Here is a 15,860-nt window from a genome sequence, read left to right as displayed (position 1 = left end):
GTGATGATCCCTAAGGAAATTTTAAATTATATAGCTCACAGAGGCAGTAAGTTAATGGAATGATGAGAAGCTTTGGAGCCGAAGGAACCTGAGAGCCTCCTAAGCTCTAACTGCTTGCCAGCTATGTTTTTGGATCAGTTACTTTAGCCTCTATGGACCTCAGGTTCTTCATCTGCTATTTGGGGCTATAATTACCATCTCTTAAGGCCATAGTGAAAATTAAGTTGTATATACAAACATATGAAGTTATTCTATTATGCTATACATTATATACTGTTAAACTTTATATGCATATAAAAATATATAATATAACTTTATATATATACATATATATATATATATATATATATATATATATATATATTTGAGATTCCCTGGTAGCTCAGTTGGTAAAGAATCTGCCTACAATGCAGAAGACCCCTGTTCAATTCCTGGGTTGGGAAGATACCCTGGAGAAGGGATAGGCTACCCACTCCAGTGTTCTGGTATTCTGGCCTGCAGAATTTCATGGAGGGTCACAAACAGTTGGATATGACTGAACAACTTTCACTTTCATGTATAAATACTTACATATTACGTAGTAACATGTATGTAAACACTTAGTATGGCTCTTAGCACTAGATAAACAGTTGCTGTTTTCATTTTGTTTCTGAAATAAATGATACTTTACTTTCTGAATGAACTGAGTTATAATGCTTAAATGGATACCAATCACCATATAAACAACCAAAAGAAGAAGATAACGTTTTCTAAAAAATCTTAAAAACTATTTATGTGTATAATTTTGTCTTTATATTTCAACCTGCTTCTGGGAAGTTTGTTATAATAATTTTGCTCATTTTGATGCCTATCTCAAAATTTTACTTAGACTCCTTTTTATCTTTTCCAACAGGCTGAAGCCATTCACATCAACCCTCTTTATATTTTGTTACCGTCTACTCTGTGTACCTCATTTGCATTCCTCCTACCAGTAGCAAACCCACCCAATGCTATTGTTTTTTCATATGGCCATCTAAAAGTTATGGACATGGTGAGTGAACTGAAAGAATGCAATCAGGTCCAGTGGACATTATTTTGTGATGTCTTGGGTTTTCTATCCTTTTATAAACTAATCAAATGCTAGGAAATGTATAGTTTGAGTCCTGCTTTGAATGTGAGTGCATGTGACTGGCCCTAGGATTGTTTTTAAGAGTGATAACCTGGAGCAAATGTGCCATTAATATTTACAGTCACAAATACAGAGATATTGAATGCCTTAGTAGTACACAGAAAGAGGAAGAGAGCAGAGAATATACACAACACAATGGTTTAAGCTTGGGGCTTGTCAAGATCAGGATCCAACTTGACCTAGCCTGATAGAAGAAGTAGGGTTAATGAAATTTAGCAATCAAGCACTGTGGTTTTCTATCACAAATATTTACACAACTGACATTTGCTCTGAATAAGATGTTGGGCTCAGTGCCTGACTGATGGAAAGTCATCTTTCTTTTTCTGATTCTAACGGTGACACCTGAAATAAAATGAAGTGAAATTAGCACAGCAAGGAATAATAGAAAATGTAAGTGACAACATGTGCACATTTTGCCAAATACAAAAGTTGTGGTAGTGAAGAACTAGTTTGAGAATATCCTGGTCTTCTCTCAAACTTGATCACCCACTTCTGAACCAAACCAAGCAAGAATATAACTACAGGCTATTCAGTGAGCCTGCTGTGCAAATGCAGTTCCAAATTAAGCCCCAGTTCCTTCCTTCTACACAGATTGCTGTTCCTAAGCCCCTGTAACATAAAAATTCTGTAAATGCCTCTATGCAGAAGTCACATAATTTACTTTGGGTTTAAAAATGTGCATAATATGCAATATAAACAATGTGCTAGGTTTGTGAATTAAAAAAAAAAAAAACCAAGGTTCTAAAATAAATGAGTGGCTTGCATGGACAGAAACTCTACAATATTCATTGCTTTGGCATCCCATTTTGCCTCGGGGCTTCATGTTTTAACACAGAGAATGCTGAGATAGGCAAGCTTTCTCTGTAAAGATCCAGAGAGTAAATATCTGAGACTCTGGGCCATAGAGGGTCTCTGTAACAACTACTGCATCATAAAAGTAGCCAACAAAAATATGTACACAAACGGGCAAAATTGTGATCCTGGAAAACTTGGTTTACAAAGCAGTTTATGGGCAGGAGTTGGCTAATCCCTGCAATCTGAGATGGTTTAGTGGCTACCAGAATAATAACATCAGAGCTAGAAGGATGGGAACTTTGAGAAAGATGAGTAGAAGAGATATTAGATCTCTGGTAAGAGAATACTGAAATGAATATGAAGGATTCAGTTTTCATATAGTGACCTGAAACATATTCACTGAAATACCAAACCACAAAATTCAAATCTTGATTTGACCTGAATTGGCAGATTTTTTAAGGGATTTTTCTCTAATTGTAATGACTTCAGTACTTTCCTAAGAGAAACTTCTCTGATGCTCTCCAACTAAATGACATTTGGTTGGGAACAGATTCTTTTTTGGCATAAATGGAAGGACTTGTCTTATGAAACAAATAATTGATACCAATCACTTAAGATGCATGTAAATCTGCATATGCCTTCTGCAACAGTATTCCAATTCTCCCAATTTGGGTTTTTTTGTTTTGTTTTGTTTTGTTTGAGACTAACATTCAAGCTCTTTCATATTCAAGGTTAAAGCTGGACTTGGCGTTAATATTGTGGGTGTCGCTGTTGTGATGCTTGGCATGTTTACCTGGATTGTACCTATGTTTGACCTCTACACTTACCCTTCCTGGGCTCCTCCACTTAGTAATGAGACAACGCCATGACAAGCATGACTATTCTGTGGTGAGTTTCAGAAGCCACTGTAAAGCCTTCACTGCAAACTTTGGCTCTAGAAAATTGATGATTCTTAAATCAGTCCTGGTGTAGTTGCTGTAGTTCCAGTGAACACCCAAAAACCTGTTTTAAGGTGCAACCAAGAGTATCTATGTGCCTTCATCAAGAAGCCCTCAGTTGAGATTTTGCTTAAAGACCATATGTATCCTACTTAATCACAAGAATAATTTATAACTTGACCTTCAAAGAAATGAGGTCCTTTGCTTCATCTTACACTTTGGGTTCAGTGTAACATTTCAGATGTCCATTTATTATTTCAAAAACTTTCCATGAAGCTAGAAATAGGAAATAAAATATGCAAGTTAATTAGGTACTTGTATAAATCATGTCTGTAGTGTTCTATAGTGCTGTCCAAGGGAATTTTCTGAAAAATATCAAAACTGTGGTCATCTGGTGGTACAAAAGAAAAGTTTAATCTAAATAAGGTGTACATCCCATCATCTAAAAAATATTCCAATCAGATTACTCTTGATATAGCCATGTAGTATAACAATTGAAAGTAAATATATATATGTACAACTGAACCCACTAAATAGCAGAAGACAGATAAGAATTTCCACTTGATCTTATGGTTTATACTTGTATGATCTCAGTGCACTGAGAAATGCATTTTGTTGCTCTATGGTTAAGGCTTGCTATGATTTCCACCATTAGCGCAGTATAGTTAGAAAAGAAAGCTACACAGTATAAAACTATTAACACATTTGTCTATTTGTGTAGCAGTTTTGCTTAAGCATTTATTTTATTTCATTTCACAGTTTTCTGTGATTGTGGGTTTCAGTCTGTCTGCCCTATACGTAAAAACAAAAGATTCAGAAATTTACATGAATTATCACTGTTTATACAACTATAGAAAAAAGTCATATAACTCCATTACATCAATATTGAAAAGAAATACTAGAGGAAAATTAAAGAATAAAAGGTGAAACTGTTGATATATTCACAAAAGAGAAAAATAAGTTATCTGTGGGAAACCAAAAAGGAAAAAGAACTGAACATTTAAACAAAAGTAAGAAGAAAATAGTCTCCTAACATTCGGGATATGAAAGATCAAGGTCTATTGGCATTCTAAAATTAAACTAAAGGGAAAAAATTCACAAAGGCAAAAGAAATGTGTACAGTTAGGAAAACACGGAAAAATTAAAACAGAGCAATTTTCATGTTAAAAATAAAATAGAAGACAAGGTTAAAACACACCTTTAATAGCTTCTTTAATTTTCACAGAAGTCCTCAGGGATGGTTTGTTTTTTTGTGTGTAAATAACATTATTTATAAAGTTATTCTTGAAAATGAAATATGATAAATAGGATCTTTTAAGTTATACATTTTTTAAAAATTATAAGTAATTTTATACATATATAAAATTCAAAATTCATGTTCATTATTTATTAGTCAATGCAAAATTTATCATTTTTTCAATAAAAAATGTGTCCATTTAATCATTACAATATAATATTATGCTTTGTGTGATCATCTCTGTTCACCCTATTTATTTGTTCCCTCATCTATCATATGTTGCACATTTATGATCCACAGTATTTATCACTCTTCTGCCTTTTTCTAGTCATTCAATTTATCACTGTTGAATTATATGACAAATATATTTTCATTATGAAAAAATGAAATGACTTTTCAAATTATAATGAGTACATTTTGCTTTCAAGAAAATAATATAAACATTTCAGCTTGAATCATTTTAATGAATTGCTTCCAACAGCTGCCAGCTGAATACAAGAAAAATGATACTTAGTCAAAATTTGTTTAAGTGAGCCATATGGTTCTCTTATTACATCTTTATGTCTAGTTGATATATCAGAAATGACTTAACTCATCCATTTCACATTTGTCCCATTTACATCAAAGCTCTCAAACTCTTTTAGTTTGAGAGGTATGCACTGTCTTTGAAAGTTTCCAACAGACAGCCCAAACAGACAATCAAACAAATCTTTGTCTTCCCACTCTAAAATAGATATCGTTTTTGTTATTATCTTGAGCTCTACTTAGAGGTTAACTGGAAATCTTTGTCACTTTAAATCTCTGTATCTTGCTCAGGGTTTGGATCTTGTCTAGATAATAGGGGCAATTTCACTAAATGCCTATTTACTGTCTGCTTCTGCCGGTGCTTGGAGGGCTCCCAGGCACACGAGTTTCCTTTGTTTACCTCAACTGCCGCTGTAACATGTCAGCATTCAGAATTCAGATTTCCTTCCTTTCAAGTGTGTGCACTGCTTCCACCCTACCAGGTCTCCAAGTCTTGGTTCTCTACTTTTTGGGCCTAGGAGGTGGGAAGGTAACTTTTAACCAGTATAATGAACTGAATTTATTAGCAAAACTTGATAAAACATGGCACACTAATTGTGTCCGGACATGTGTACTACATATTATTACATATCAAAGGTTATTATTAGATATTTTACTATATCTTTGCCATAGCTAAATATTTAATAAGATTTTAAAATTAATTTATTTATTTTAATTGGAGGCTAATTACTTTACAATATTGTGGTGGTTTTTTCCATACCTTGACATGAATCAACCATGGGTGTACATGTGTCCCCCCCATCCCAAACCCCCCGCCCTCTTCCCTCCCCATCCCATCCCTCTGGGATGTTCCAGTGCACTGGCTTTGAGTGCCCTGTTTCACGCATTGAACTTGGACTAATCATCTATTTCACAATGGTAATACACATGTTTCAATGCTATTCTCTCTAATCATCCCACCCTCACCTTCTCCCACAGAGTCCAAAAGTCTGTTCTTTACATCTGTGTCTCTTGCTGTCTCGCATATAGGGTCATCATTGCCACATTTCTAAATTCCATATACATGCGTTAATATACTGTGCTGGCGTTTTCCTTGCTGACTTACTTCACTCTGTATAATAGGCTCCAGTTTTATCCACTTCATTAGAACTGACTCAAATTCATTCTTTTTTATGACTGAATAATATTCCATTGTGTATATGATTCTTTGTGATGACAGTTTTGCTCCAAAGTTTTTTTGATTTAGTCAATGCATGACTATTATCTTTACTTATGTGTGGATTTTTCCCAGTTAAGTGTTTTTATTTTTATAAGGGAGAGGATTGTACTAGCAATGAAAAAGTAAACTCAAACAAATGGTCAGTTTTATTGCTGTAACATAATATACAAATAAAAATAGTTTAAATTGTTACCCCAGGGCAGCATCAGCTATCTTATTCCCAAATGAAGTACTTTAGGCAAAGTAATAATATACGAGGTAAATTTTAAAGAATGCAAATATCAAAAATGAAGGTCCCCAGTACAGAGCAAGATCAGACCAGTCCAGGAATAAACACTAAAAACAGCACAAAAAAAGTAGAGATTGAACGTTTTTTCCAAATATGAGGACCTTCATTTGTCTAGAAAGAAAAAGACGTGGGGTTTTATACAAAGAAAGAAAGAAAAGGGCTTTTCTTAGTGACAGTATGGTGGTATAGATATTGGAGGTCAAAGGTGGGGAAGATCTTCTTAAGGGCAAACAATAATAAATATTTTATAATATGCATTACTGTGTCAGCAAAATAATAATAGAAGTCCTTAAGAGAAAAGTTTGATTTAAGGAACCAGCAAGAATCCAGAGACTTAAGCTAGGACTGAAGACAGAAACTGCTAATCCCTAGAGATCTTGAAATTTTCTTTGATAAGTATACAGGGTACAAGGGATGGGAGACCAAACTAAGACCCAAGCAAGTTAGGGGTTAAATGTAAAATTTCATGGAGATAGGATATCATCTCAGTGAAAATGAGGAAAAAAACCCTCTTTATAGAGGGAAGCATAAGGAAATTTTAATGTCTTGACCTGTTCATGGGGAGGAGTAAAATCTCTTTGAAAATGTATAACCGCACCGGTTAGGGGCCTAAAGTCTCAGTATCAGTGTTGTATTGGAGACTTCAATCTGAAATTGTATTTTAAAGCAATTCTAGGTTGGTAGTATTCCCAGGTACCTGGCAAAAAAAAATAAAAGGAATACTTTTTTCAACTTGAGGCTCAAAGAACTTTTTGGTTTATCATCAAAACTCATAAATTCTGCCAAGACATAAAGTGTTTTGTGCAATAAACAACATAAACAAAAGAAATAGAATCCAAAGTGCAAAGACAGCAGATATTCTAACTACCAAATAAAGAATATAAAGTGAAGACACATAATGTTTGAAAATATAAAAGAGGGTCTTGGATATATATTATAAGTATGGTAAGCAGAATTCTAAAAATGTCCTCTTAAGATTTCTGTCTCCTAATTATTCAGTCAAATATTAATCTATGTACTACTATAAATCCAACCAGTCCATCCTAAAGGAGATCAGTCCTGGGTGTTCATTGGAAGGACTGATGTTGAAGCTGAAACTCCAATACTTTGGCCATCTGATGCGAAGAGCTGACTCATTGGAAAAGACCCTGATGCTGGGAAAGATTGAGGGCAGGAGGAGAAGGAGACGACAGAGGATGAGATGGTTGGATGGCATCACCAACTCAATGGACATAGGTTTGGGTGGACTCCGGCAGTTGGTGATAGACAGGGAGGCCTGGCGTGCTGCGGTTCATGGGGTCGTAAAGAGCCGGACACGACTGAATGACTGAACTGAACTGAACTGAACTACTATAAAGAGATTTTGCAGATGTGGTTGGTGGTGGTTTAGTCGCTAAATTGTGTCCGACTCTTTCTGATCCCATAGACTGTAGCCTGCCAGGTTCCTCTGTCCATGGGATTTCTAGACAAGAATATTGGAGTGGGTAGACATTTCCTTCTCCAGGGGATCTTCCCAACCCAGCAATGGAACCTGCATCTCCGTCAGGCATATTCTTTACCACTGAGCCATTTGCAGATGTAGTTAAGTTTATTAATCAGATGACCTTAAAATAGGGAGATTATCTTAGATTGTTGTTGTTCAGTCACCAAGTTGTGTCCAATTCTTTGTGACCCCAAGGACTGCAGCACTCAGGGCTTTTCTGTCGCTCAACATCTCCCAGAGTTTGCCCAAGTTCATGTACACTGAATCAGTGATGCCGTCCAGCCATCCAACCATCTCATTCCACCTAATCTTATTCAGGAGGACTCAATGTGATTATATGAGCCTCCTAAAAACAGAAAAGGAAGGCAGAAGAGTCAGATGGTAAGTTGAGACAGAATGGGAAGTCAGAGAGATTTGAAACATGAGAATTGGACACCTCCCCCCACCCCCACTGTTGCTGGCTTTGATGATGAAAAGGGTCACAAGCCAGAGAATGCATGTAGCCTTCAGAAACTGAGAATGACCCTTGTTTAAAACCCAGCAAGGAAACAGAAGCCTCTGTCCTACAGTTGCGTGGAACTGAATTCAGCCAACATTGTGAGCTTGGAAATAAATTGCTTTTAAGAGCCTCCAGTAAGGGTCACAGCCCTGCAAACACCTTCATTTAGTCCAATGAGACTTGTGTTGGAAAAATCTGCCAATCTACAGAGCACTGAGATAATAATGAGTAGTGTTTTAAGTAACTACATTGTGGTAGTTTGTTTTGGCAGCAATAAAAGACAAATACAATAAGGAACAAGAGGCTGCGAAAAGTAACCAGACAGATATGAAAAGTTGTCAAATAGAAATTTTAGATAGAAAAAGTATAATGACTTAAATTAAAAACTTAATGAATAGGTTAAATAGCACTATACAAACCAGAAAAGGAATTATGTGAATTGAAGGCATATTTTTTTAAAATTATTTAGAATGCAACACAGAGATATACAGAACTCTGAAGGGAAGTTAAAAAATGCAAGCTAGAATGAGAAATGTAAAATATATTTAATCATAATTCCAAGAGTAGATCTCATATGGTAATGCATCTACCTGCAATGCAGGAGACCTGGGCTCGATCCCTGTTGGGAAGATCCCCTGGAGAAGGAAACAGCAACCCACTTCAGTACTCTTGCCTGGAAAATCCCATGGATGGAGGATCCTGGTAGGCTAGAGTCCATGGGATCACAAAGAGTCAGACACAACTAAGTGACTTCACTTTCACCAAGAGTAGATAATAAAAAGAATATGAGAAATGCTGTCACTGAAGATACAGTGGGTGACAATTTTCCAATATTAATGAAAGAAACCAATCAAGTTTTTTTTTAGAAAGCATAATGAATCCAAAGCAGGATTTTTAGAAAGGAAATATGCCCTCATCTACATGATAGTGAAATAGTAGAACACTCAAAAGAAAGAGTGTCTGACTTTGAGCAAACTCCAGGAGATAGTGAAGGACAGGGAAGCCTGGCGTGCTGCAATAAATGGGGTTGCAAAGAGTCAGACATGACTTAGAGACTGAACAACAACAGCACAAAAGGAAGAAAAGAAGGACTTCCTTGCTGGTCCAGTGGTTAAGACTCATGTTTCCACTGCAGGGGAGCAGGTTCAATCCCTCATCCGGGAACTAGGATCCCAAATGCAACTAAGATCCCATATGCCACACAGCATAGCCAAAAGAAAGAAAAGATGATAAAGAGAGAAGACAGAATACACCCAAGGAATTATAATTAAACAATTAAACCAAGGCTACATCCTCAAGAACAATTGGAAACAATTAAGAATCTCCAAGTGCTAAAACAAAGAGCTATCAACCTAGAATGGTATATCTAGAAAAATCTATGTTTCAAGAATGAAAACAACTAAGAAATTTCCAAACCAATAAAAACTAAGGGGGCTTACCATATGCAAGGCTCACGAAGATACTTCTAAACCATATATCAAAGGGAAAAGAAAAATAATTCAACACTGAAGGTGTGTGACACAGTAAGAAATTGGTAACCAAATTGGTAAATGTATGGGTTAAGAAAAAAGCTAGAATTAAAGGACTTAAAAAGCATAAAAAATGCAAGTTCAAAGACAAAGTATTCTAACATAGCTCTCAACTTTCCATTTTTTTCTTTAGAGCAGAACACCTAATTTAACTAAATCCAAGTCAATTTAGTCATTTCAGTGGTTTTCTTTTTTTGTTCTATTTCAGCTTTTAATTTAGTCAACTTAGGTTTTTGTTTATTAGATCCCGTATCTTATTCCTTTCTTCTTGCAGTTTTTATCTAAATTCTGTGAACCCTACATATGAAACTCACCCTGGATGAGGTGAGTTTGAGCATATGTAATATAGGTTCTATAACTTTTGCTGTTCTTGCCTACTAATTTTGTCATTTCTGTCATTTCTGCTGCTTCTTATTGCTTGATTTTCTTCTCATTTAAGAGCCATAGTTTTGTTCTCTTTCTTCCTGGTACTGTTTTTTTTTTTTTTCAGTTGAGAGCCAGACCTTGTTGATTTTACTTTGTTAAATACTGGGTATATTTAAGGTATATTTTTATTTCTATAAATATTGAGTGTTATTCTGGGGCACAGTCATTTGGAAACAATTTGCTCTTAAGATTTATTGGGTAAGTTCAAGACAGCCTGTACTGGGACTGCCTTTCCCTCACTACTGAGGCAACATCTTTCTCAATGTTTTATTTGATGCTCTGTTACCTTTGAGGTTTTCCATTCTGATTGGAGGGCTTCCCTGGCAGCTCAGATAGTAAAGAATCTGTCTGCAATACGGGAGAACCGGGTTCAGTTCCTGGGTTGGGAAGATCTCCTGGAGAAGGGAATGGCAACCCACTCCAGTATTCTTGCCTGGAGAATTCCATGGACAGAGGAGCCTGATGGGCTACAATCCATGAGGTCGCAAATCATCAGACACAACTGAGAAACTAACACACGCACACACACTCTGGTTGGAGCATGAATTATTCCCAGCACTGTGTGAGCCCTTGTGATCACCTCATCTAAATAATTTTAAGTGATTATTTCTTTACCTTCAGGTAGTTTCCTGACAAATATGCTTTGATTAGTATTCAGCAGAATAGGGGACAGGATTTCTGGAGATCTTTCTGTCTTTGCACATCTCTCCTCTCTGATACTCTCCTCTGCAAACTAAAGCCACCTGTCCTCCCCAGACTCCCAACTCCATCTATTCAACTCAGGTTATCACCAGGTTCTGGCTGGATTCCTCCTTCTTTAAGTTGCTGCCTGGAAACTCTCCCTGTGCTATAAGTTGAAGCAATTATAGGGCTCAACTATTTCCTTCCTTTCAGAGATCACTGTCCTGTTTTGCCTGATATCCAATGTCTGAAAACTGTTATTTCATAAAATTTTTCTTTTTCTTAGTTGTTTGGGCAGAAGAATAAATCCTTTTCCTAATGTTGCATCTTGATAAGAGTGGAGGTCCCTAGAAGAGCCAAATTTAAATTATAATCCCTCCCCCCGCCCCCCAGTAAACTTGGAATCAGGACAAGCTAAGTGAATTGATTGGTTCTGAAATCTCCAATTTTAATCACTGGTGTACAGTGCAATCTTAAATAAGAGAGTAAATGGTAGATAAGGAGCCTCTATAGTGGTATTTGGAGGTAGAAAATGTTCTTCTGTGAGTGCAATTTTGAATTTGTTGAGTTTGAGATTTATTCAGCACTTATGAGAGAGTCAAGAAAAACTGACTAAACACACTTGAATGGTCCAAATGTGAAGCTGAGGACTGTGGTCAGACCTTTATTTTTAGCTTAAAATTCAATGTTTCTATAAGATGAAGTGAGTCTAGAACATACAAAAACAACATGTAAGAAACTGTTTTTTCTTTGACTTCAATACTGTGATAGCTACCTAATATTTATATCCTAAATTGTTTGATATTTATCTTAACTGAAGTGTATTTGATTCACAAGATGTTAGTTTCAGGTATACAGCAAAGTGATTCAGTTATATATGCATATGTGTTTCTTGCAGATTCTTTTCCCTTATACATTATTACAAAATATTGAGTATAGTTCCCTGTGCAATACTATTACTAAATCCAGGTCCAGCTGCTCACTGCTCAAAAGCCAATACTTGAGAGATAAGTGTTAGAAAGGAAAAGTTACTTTATTTTGGAGGCCAGCAACCAAGGAATAAGGTGGACTCATGTCCAAAAACCAACTCCCAATTGCCACTCAGGCAGCATGTGTGTGCTCAGACGTTTACTCATGTCCGACTCTTTGTGACACCCTGGACTGTGGCTTCCCAGGTTCCTCTGTCCATGAGTTTCTCCTGGCAAGAATACTCGAGTAGGTTGCCATTTCCTCTTCCCAGAGTATCTTCCCAACCAAGGGATCGAACCTGCATCTGTTGCATCTCCTGCATTGGCAGATGGATTCTTTACCACTAGTGCCACCTCAAGGGCGAGAGCTTTTAAAAGGGAACTTCAGGGGTGTATTGGCAGAGGGAGGGGGCAGAGAAGCACAGTCAGCTCTGAGAATCATCTCGAAATCAGTAATATGGTGGTCTGATCAGTGTCACCTTGACTGTTTCAAGTACAGTTAATCTTCAGTTCTAGGATTAATTCCCATTTTTTGAGGCCAGTTCTCAGAATTATATGAAACAGAAAAGCTTCTGTCATAGCTACAATGTAGTCATCTTTCTCCACCTGGAAGAGACTTCAGTATCTGCAAAACAGCTCACAGAGTATGGCTCAGAATACTACCTATAGTCCTTCAGGACTAACTAACGGTCCTTGATTCTGTTTAATAACTAAACTGTTATTATTTTGCCTTGTGTAAAGGCTCAGAGTTTAAAGTATGACAAAGTTCTAAGGCTAGGGAGTGCTTAAACATAGTAGGTCCTTGTTTATCTATTTTATATATAGTAGTGTGTATGCATGCATGCTCTGCAATCCCATAGGCTGTAGCTCATCAGATTCCTTTGTCCATGGAATTTTCCAGGCAAGAATAGTGGAATGGGTTGCCATTTCCTCCTCCAGGGAATTTCCCCAACCCAGGAATCAAACTCATATCTCCTGCATTTGGCAGGCAGATTCTTTACCACTGAGCCATCTGGGGAGCCCCAGTAGAGTGTACATGGTAATCCCCAAATCCTAATTTATCTCTCCCCCACTGTTCTCCTCTGGTAACCATAAGATTGTTTTCTATGTATATGAATCTATTTCTGTTTTGTAAGTAAGTTTATTTGTATCATTTTTTAAAAATTCCATATACAAGATATATATAATACTTGTCTTTGTCTTACTTCACTTGGTATGATATTCTGTAGGTCCATGGATGCTGCTGTAAATGGTATCTTTGCATTCTTTTTTATGCCTGAGTAATATTCCATTGTATAAATATACCACATCTTCTTTATCCATTTGGAGAAAACCATAATTTGAAAAGATACACACAACCCAATGTTCATCGCAGTTCTATTTACGATAGTTGATACATGCAAGCAACCTACATGTCCATTGACAGATGAACGAATGATATAATTTTAAATTATTATTTTAATTTAGAACACAAGATTTCACGGCCATATTTGAAAGCACCTCAGACAAATATAGTTTCTTGTTTTATGTAAAAAGAATTAGAGGATGTAAAGATTTAAACCTTGGGAAAATTGTTTAGAAAAATTAGTCAACCTCAAAGTTTGTTCAACCTGAGGAGGCAAGTCTCTGACAGAAGCTATGGTCTGACAGGAATACTTTATCTTCTCAGTAACAAGGCTTTTTGTGGTTCATCTAACAAATGTTAAATGAATGATAAATAATGGCAGGTTATTCCTCAGGGTTTGGGGAAGTCATTTTTACTACAGTCCTTGACATTCCTCTCCATAAACTTTTATTCTCCATCTCAACTGGGAAAGTAATTGCTTCCGGTCAGAGTTGGGATATACTGGATGTTTTCCAGAGCTGGGGGTCTACTGGATATGAATAGCTCTGTCCTCAGGTATCTGGGAAGTTGCTTTGGGATGCCCTAAACTTCCTTCATACAGAACCTACTCATGGGTCCTCCTTAGAATTTGAAAAGGGTCAGAACTCATCCTCAGAACTGGAATTTGACAGTCTCTATTACTGAGACTGTGGTTGAGGCTGTATTTGAGATTTAACGTGCTGGATAATTTATACTTCATGTTAAAGCCAGCTTTACAGTTAATATATTCCTGAAGGCTAGTGTTACTTATATTTCCTTCCCCATTTATTTTTTTTTTTAAAGCCAGAACTGTGAGGTTGTAAAGAACCTCGGTCTTCCCACAGGAAGAGACATCTCATTGGCCATGATTTACATTCTATCTCCTACCTGTTTTTTTTTAATCTTCATATATTCACTTGACTAAATAATTTAAGCAAAGGAAAAAAAAAAAACTCTATACAATTCCCTAAAACACTTCTGAGCATTTCTAGTAGCTTACCTTTTAAAATCTGATAGTATTCTACAAAATGTAAAGCAAGTTTTAAAGAAAGAGTTTTTTATTTTTTTTTATTTATTTATTTATTTATTTATTTATTTTTTAATTTTTATTATTATTATTATTATTTTTTTCCAGTGGGTTTTGTCATACATTGATATGAATCAGCCATGGATTTACATGTATTCCCAATCCCGATCCCCCCTCCCACCTCCCTCTCCACCCGATTCCTCTGGGTCTTCCCAGTACACCAGGCCGGAGCACTTGTCTCGTGCATCCCACCTGGGCTGGTGATCTGTTTCACCATAGATAGTATACATGCTGTTCTTTTGAAATATCCCACCCTCACATTCTCCCACAAAGTTCAAAAGTCTGTTCTGTATTTCTGTGTCTCTTTTTCTGTTCTGCATATAGGGTTATCGTTATCACCTTTCTAAATTCCATATACATGTGTCAGTATGCTGTAATGTTCTTTATCTTTCTGGCTTACTTCACTCTGTATAATGGGCTCCAGCTTCATCCATCTCATTAGGACTGGTTCAAATGAATTCTTTTTAATGGCTGAGTAATATTCCATGGTGTATATGTACCACAGCTTCCTTATCCATTCATCTGCTGATGGGCATCTAGGTTGCTTCCATGTCCTGGCTATTATAAACAGTGCTGCGATGAACATTGGGGTGCACGTGTCTCTTTCAGATCTGGTTTCCTCAGTGTGTATGCCCAGAAGTGGGATTGCTGGGTCATATGGCAGTTCTATGTCCAGTTTTTTAAGAAATCTCCACACTGTTTTCCATAGCGGCTGTACTAGTTTGCATTCCCACCAACAGTGTAAGAGGGTTCCCTTTTCTCCACACCCTCTCCAGCATTTATTGCTTGTAGACTTTTGGATAGCAGCCATCCTGACTGGCGTGTAATGGTACCTCATTGTGGTTTTGATTTGCATTTCTCTAATAATGAGTGATGTTGAGCATCTTTTCATGTGTTTGTTAGCCATCTGTATGTCTTCTTTGGAGAAATGTCTGTTTAGTTCTTTGGCCCATTTTTTGATTGGGTCATTTATTTTTCTGGAATTGAGCTGCAGGAGTTGCTTGTATATTTTTGAGATTAATCCTTTGTCTGTTTCTTCATTTGCTATTATTTTCTCCCAATCTGAGGGCTGTCTTTTCACCTTACTTATAGTTTCCTTTGTAGTGCAAAAGCTTTTAAGTTTCATTAGGTCCCATTTGTTTAGTTTTGCTTTTATTTCCAGTATTCTGGGAGGTGGGTCATAGAGGATCTTGCTGTGATTTATGTCGGAGAGTGTTTTGCCTATGTTCTCCTCTAGGAGTTTTATAGTTTCTGGTCTTACATTTAGATCTTTAATCCATTTTGAGTTTATTTTTGTGTATGGTGTTAGAAAGTGTTCTAGTTTCATTCTTTTACAAGTGGTTGACCAGTTTTCCCAGCACCACTTGTTAAAGAGGTTGTCTTTTTTCCATTGTATATCCTTGCCTCCTTTGTATCACTGATGAACATAGATGCAAAAATCCTTAACAAAATTCTAGCAAACAGAATCCAACAACATATTAAAAAAATCATACACCATGACCAAGTGGGCTTTATCCCAGGAATGCAAGGATTCTTTAATATCCGCAAATCAATCAATGTCATACACCACATTAACAAATTGAAAGATAAAAACCATATGATTATCTCAATAGATGCAGAGAAAGCCTTTGACAAAATTCAACACTCATTTAT

At 36.5% G+C, this 15,860-nt stretch overlaps 1 protein-coding gene across 4 annotated transcripts in view; it reads left to right on the top strand.

Moving 5' to 3' along the window:
- Window positions 1-15,860, top strand: part of SLC13A1 (solute carrier family 13 member 1) — a 110,843-nt gene that overhangs the window by 77,725 nt on the left and 17,258 nt on the right. For all 4 annotated transcript variants that reach the window (XM_061165705.1, XM_061165703.1, XM_061165706.1 and 1 more), the window contains 2 exons: window positions 893-1,030; window positions 2,695-2,851. In XM_061165705.1, coding sequence (XP_061021688.1) covers window positions 893-1,030; window positions 2,695-2,832 — 276 coding nt within the window. In that variant the 3' untranslated portion in view covers window positions 2,833-2,851. The remainder of the gene's footprint in view (window positions 1-892; window positions 1,031-2,694; window positions 2,852-15,860) is intronic.

The sequence above is a fragment of the Dama dama genome, chromosome 18, assembly GCF_033118175.1.
Source record: "Dama dama isolate Ldn47 chromosome 18, ASM3311817v1, whole genome shotgun sequence".
Classification (NCBI taxonomy): domain Eukaryota; kingdom Metazoa; phylum Chordata; class Mammalia; order Artiodactyla; family Cervidae; genus Dama; species Dama dama.
The sequence above is the reverse complement of the archived record's forward strand: the minus strand, read 5'-3'. Positions and strand labels throughout refer to the sequence as shown.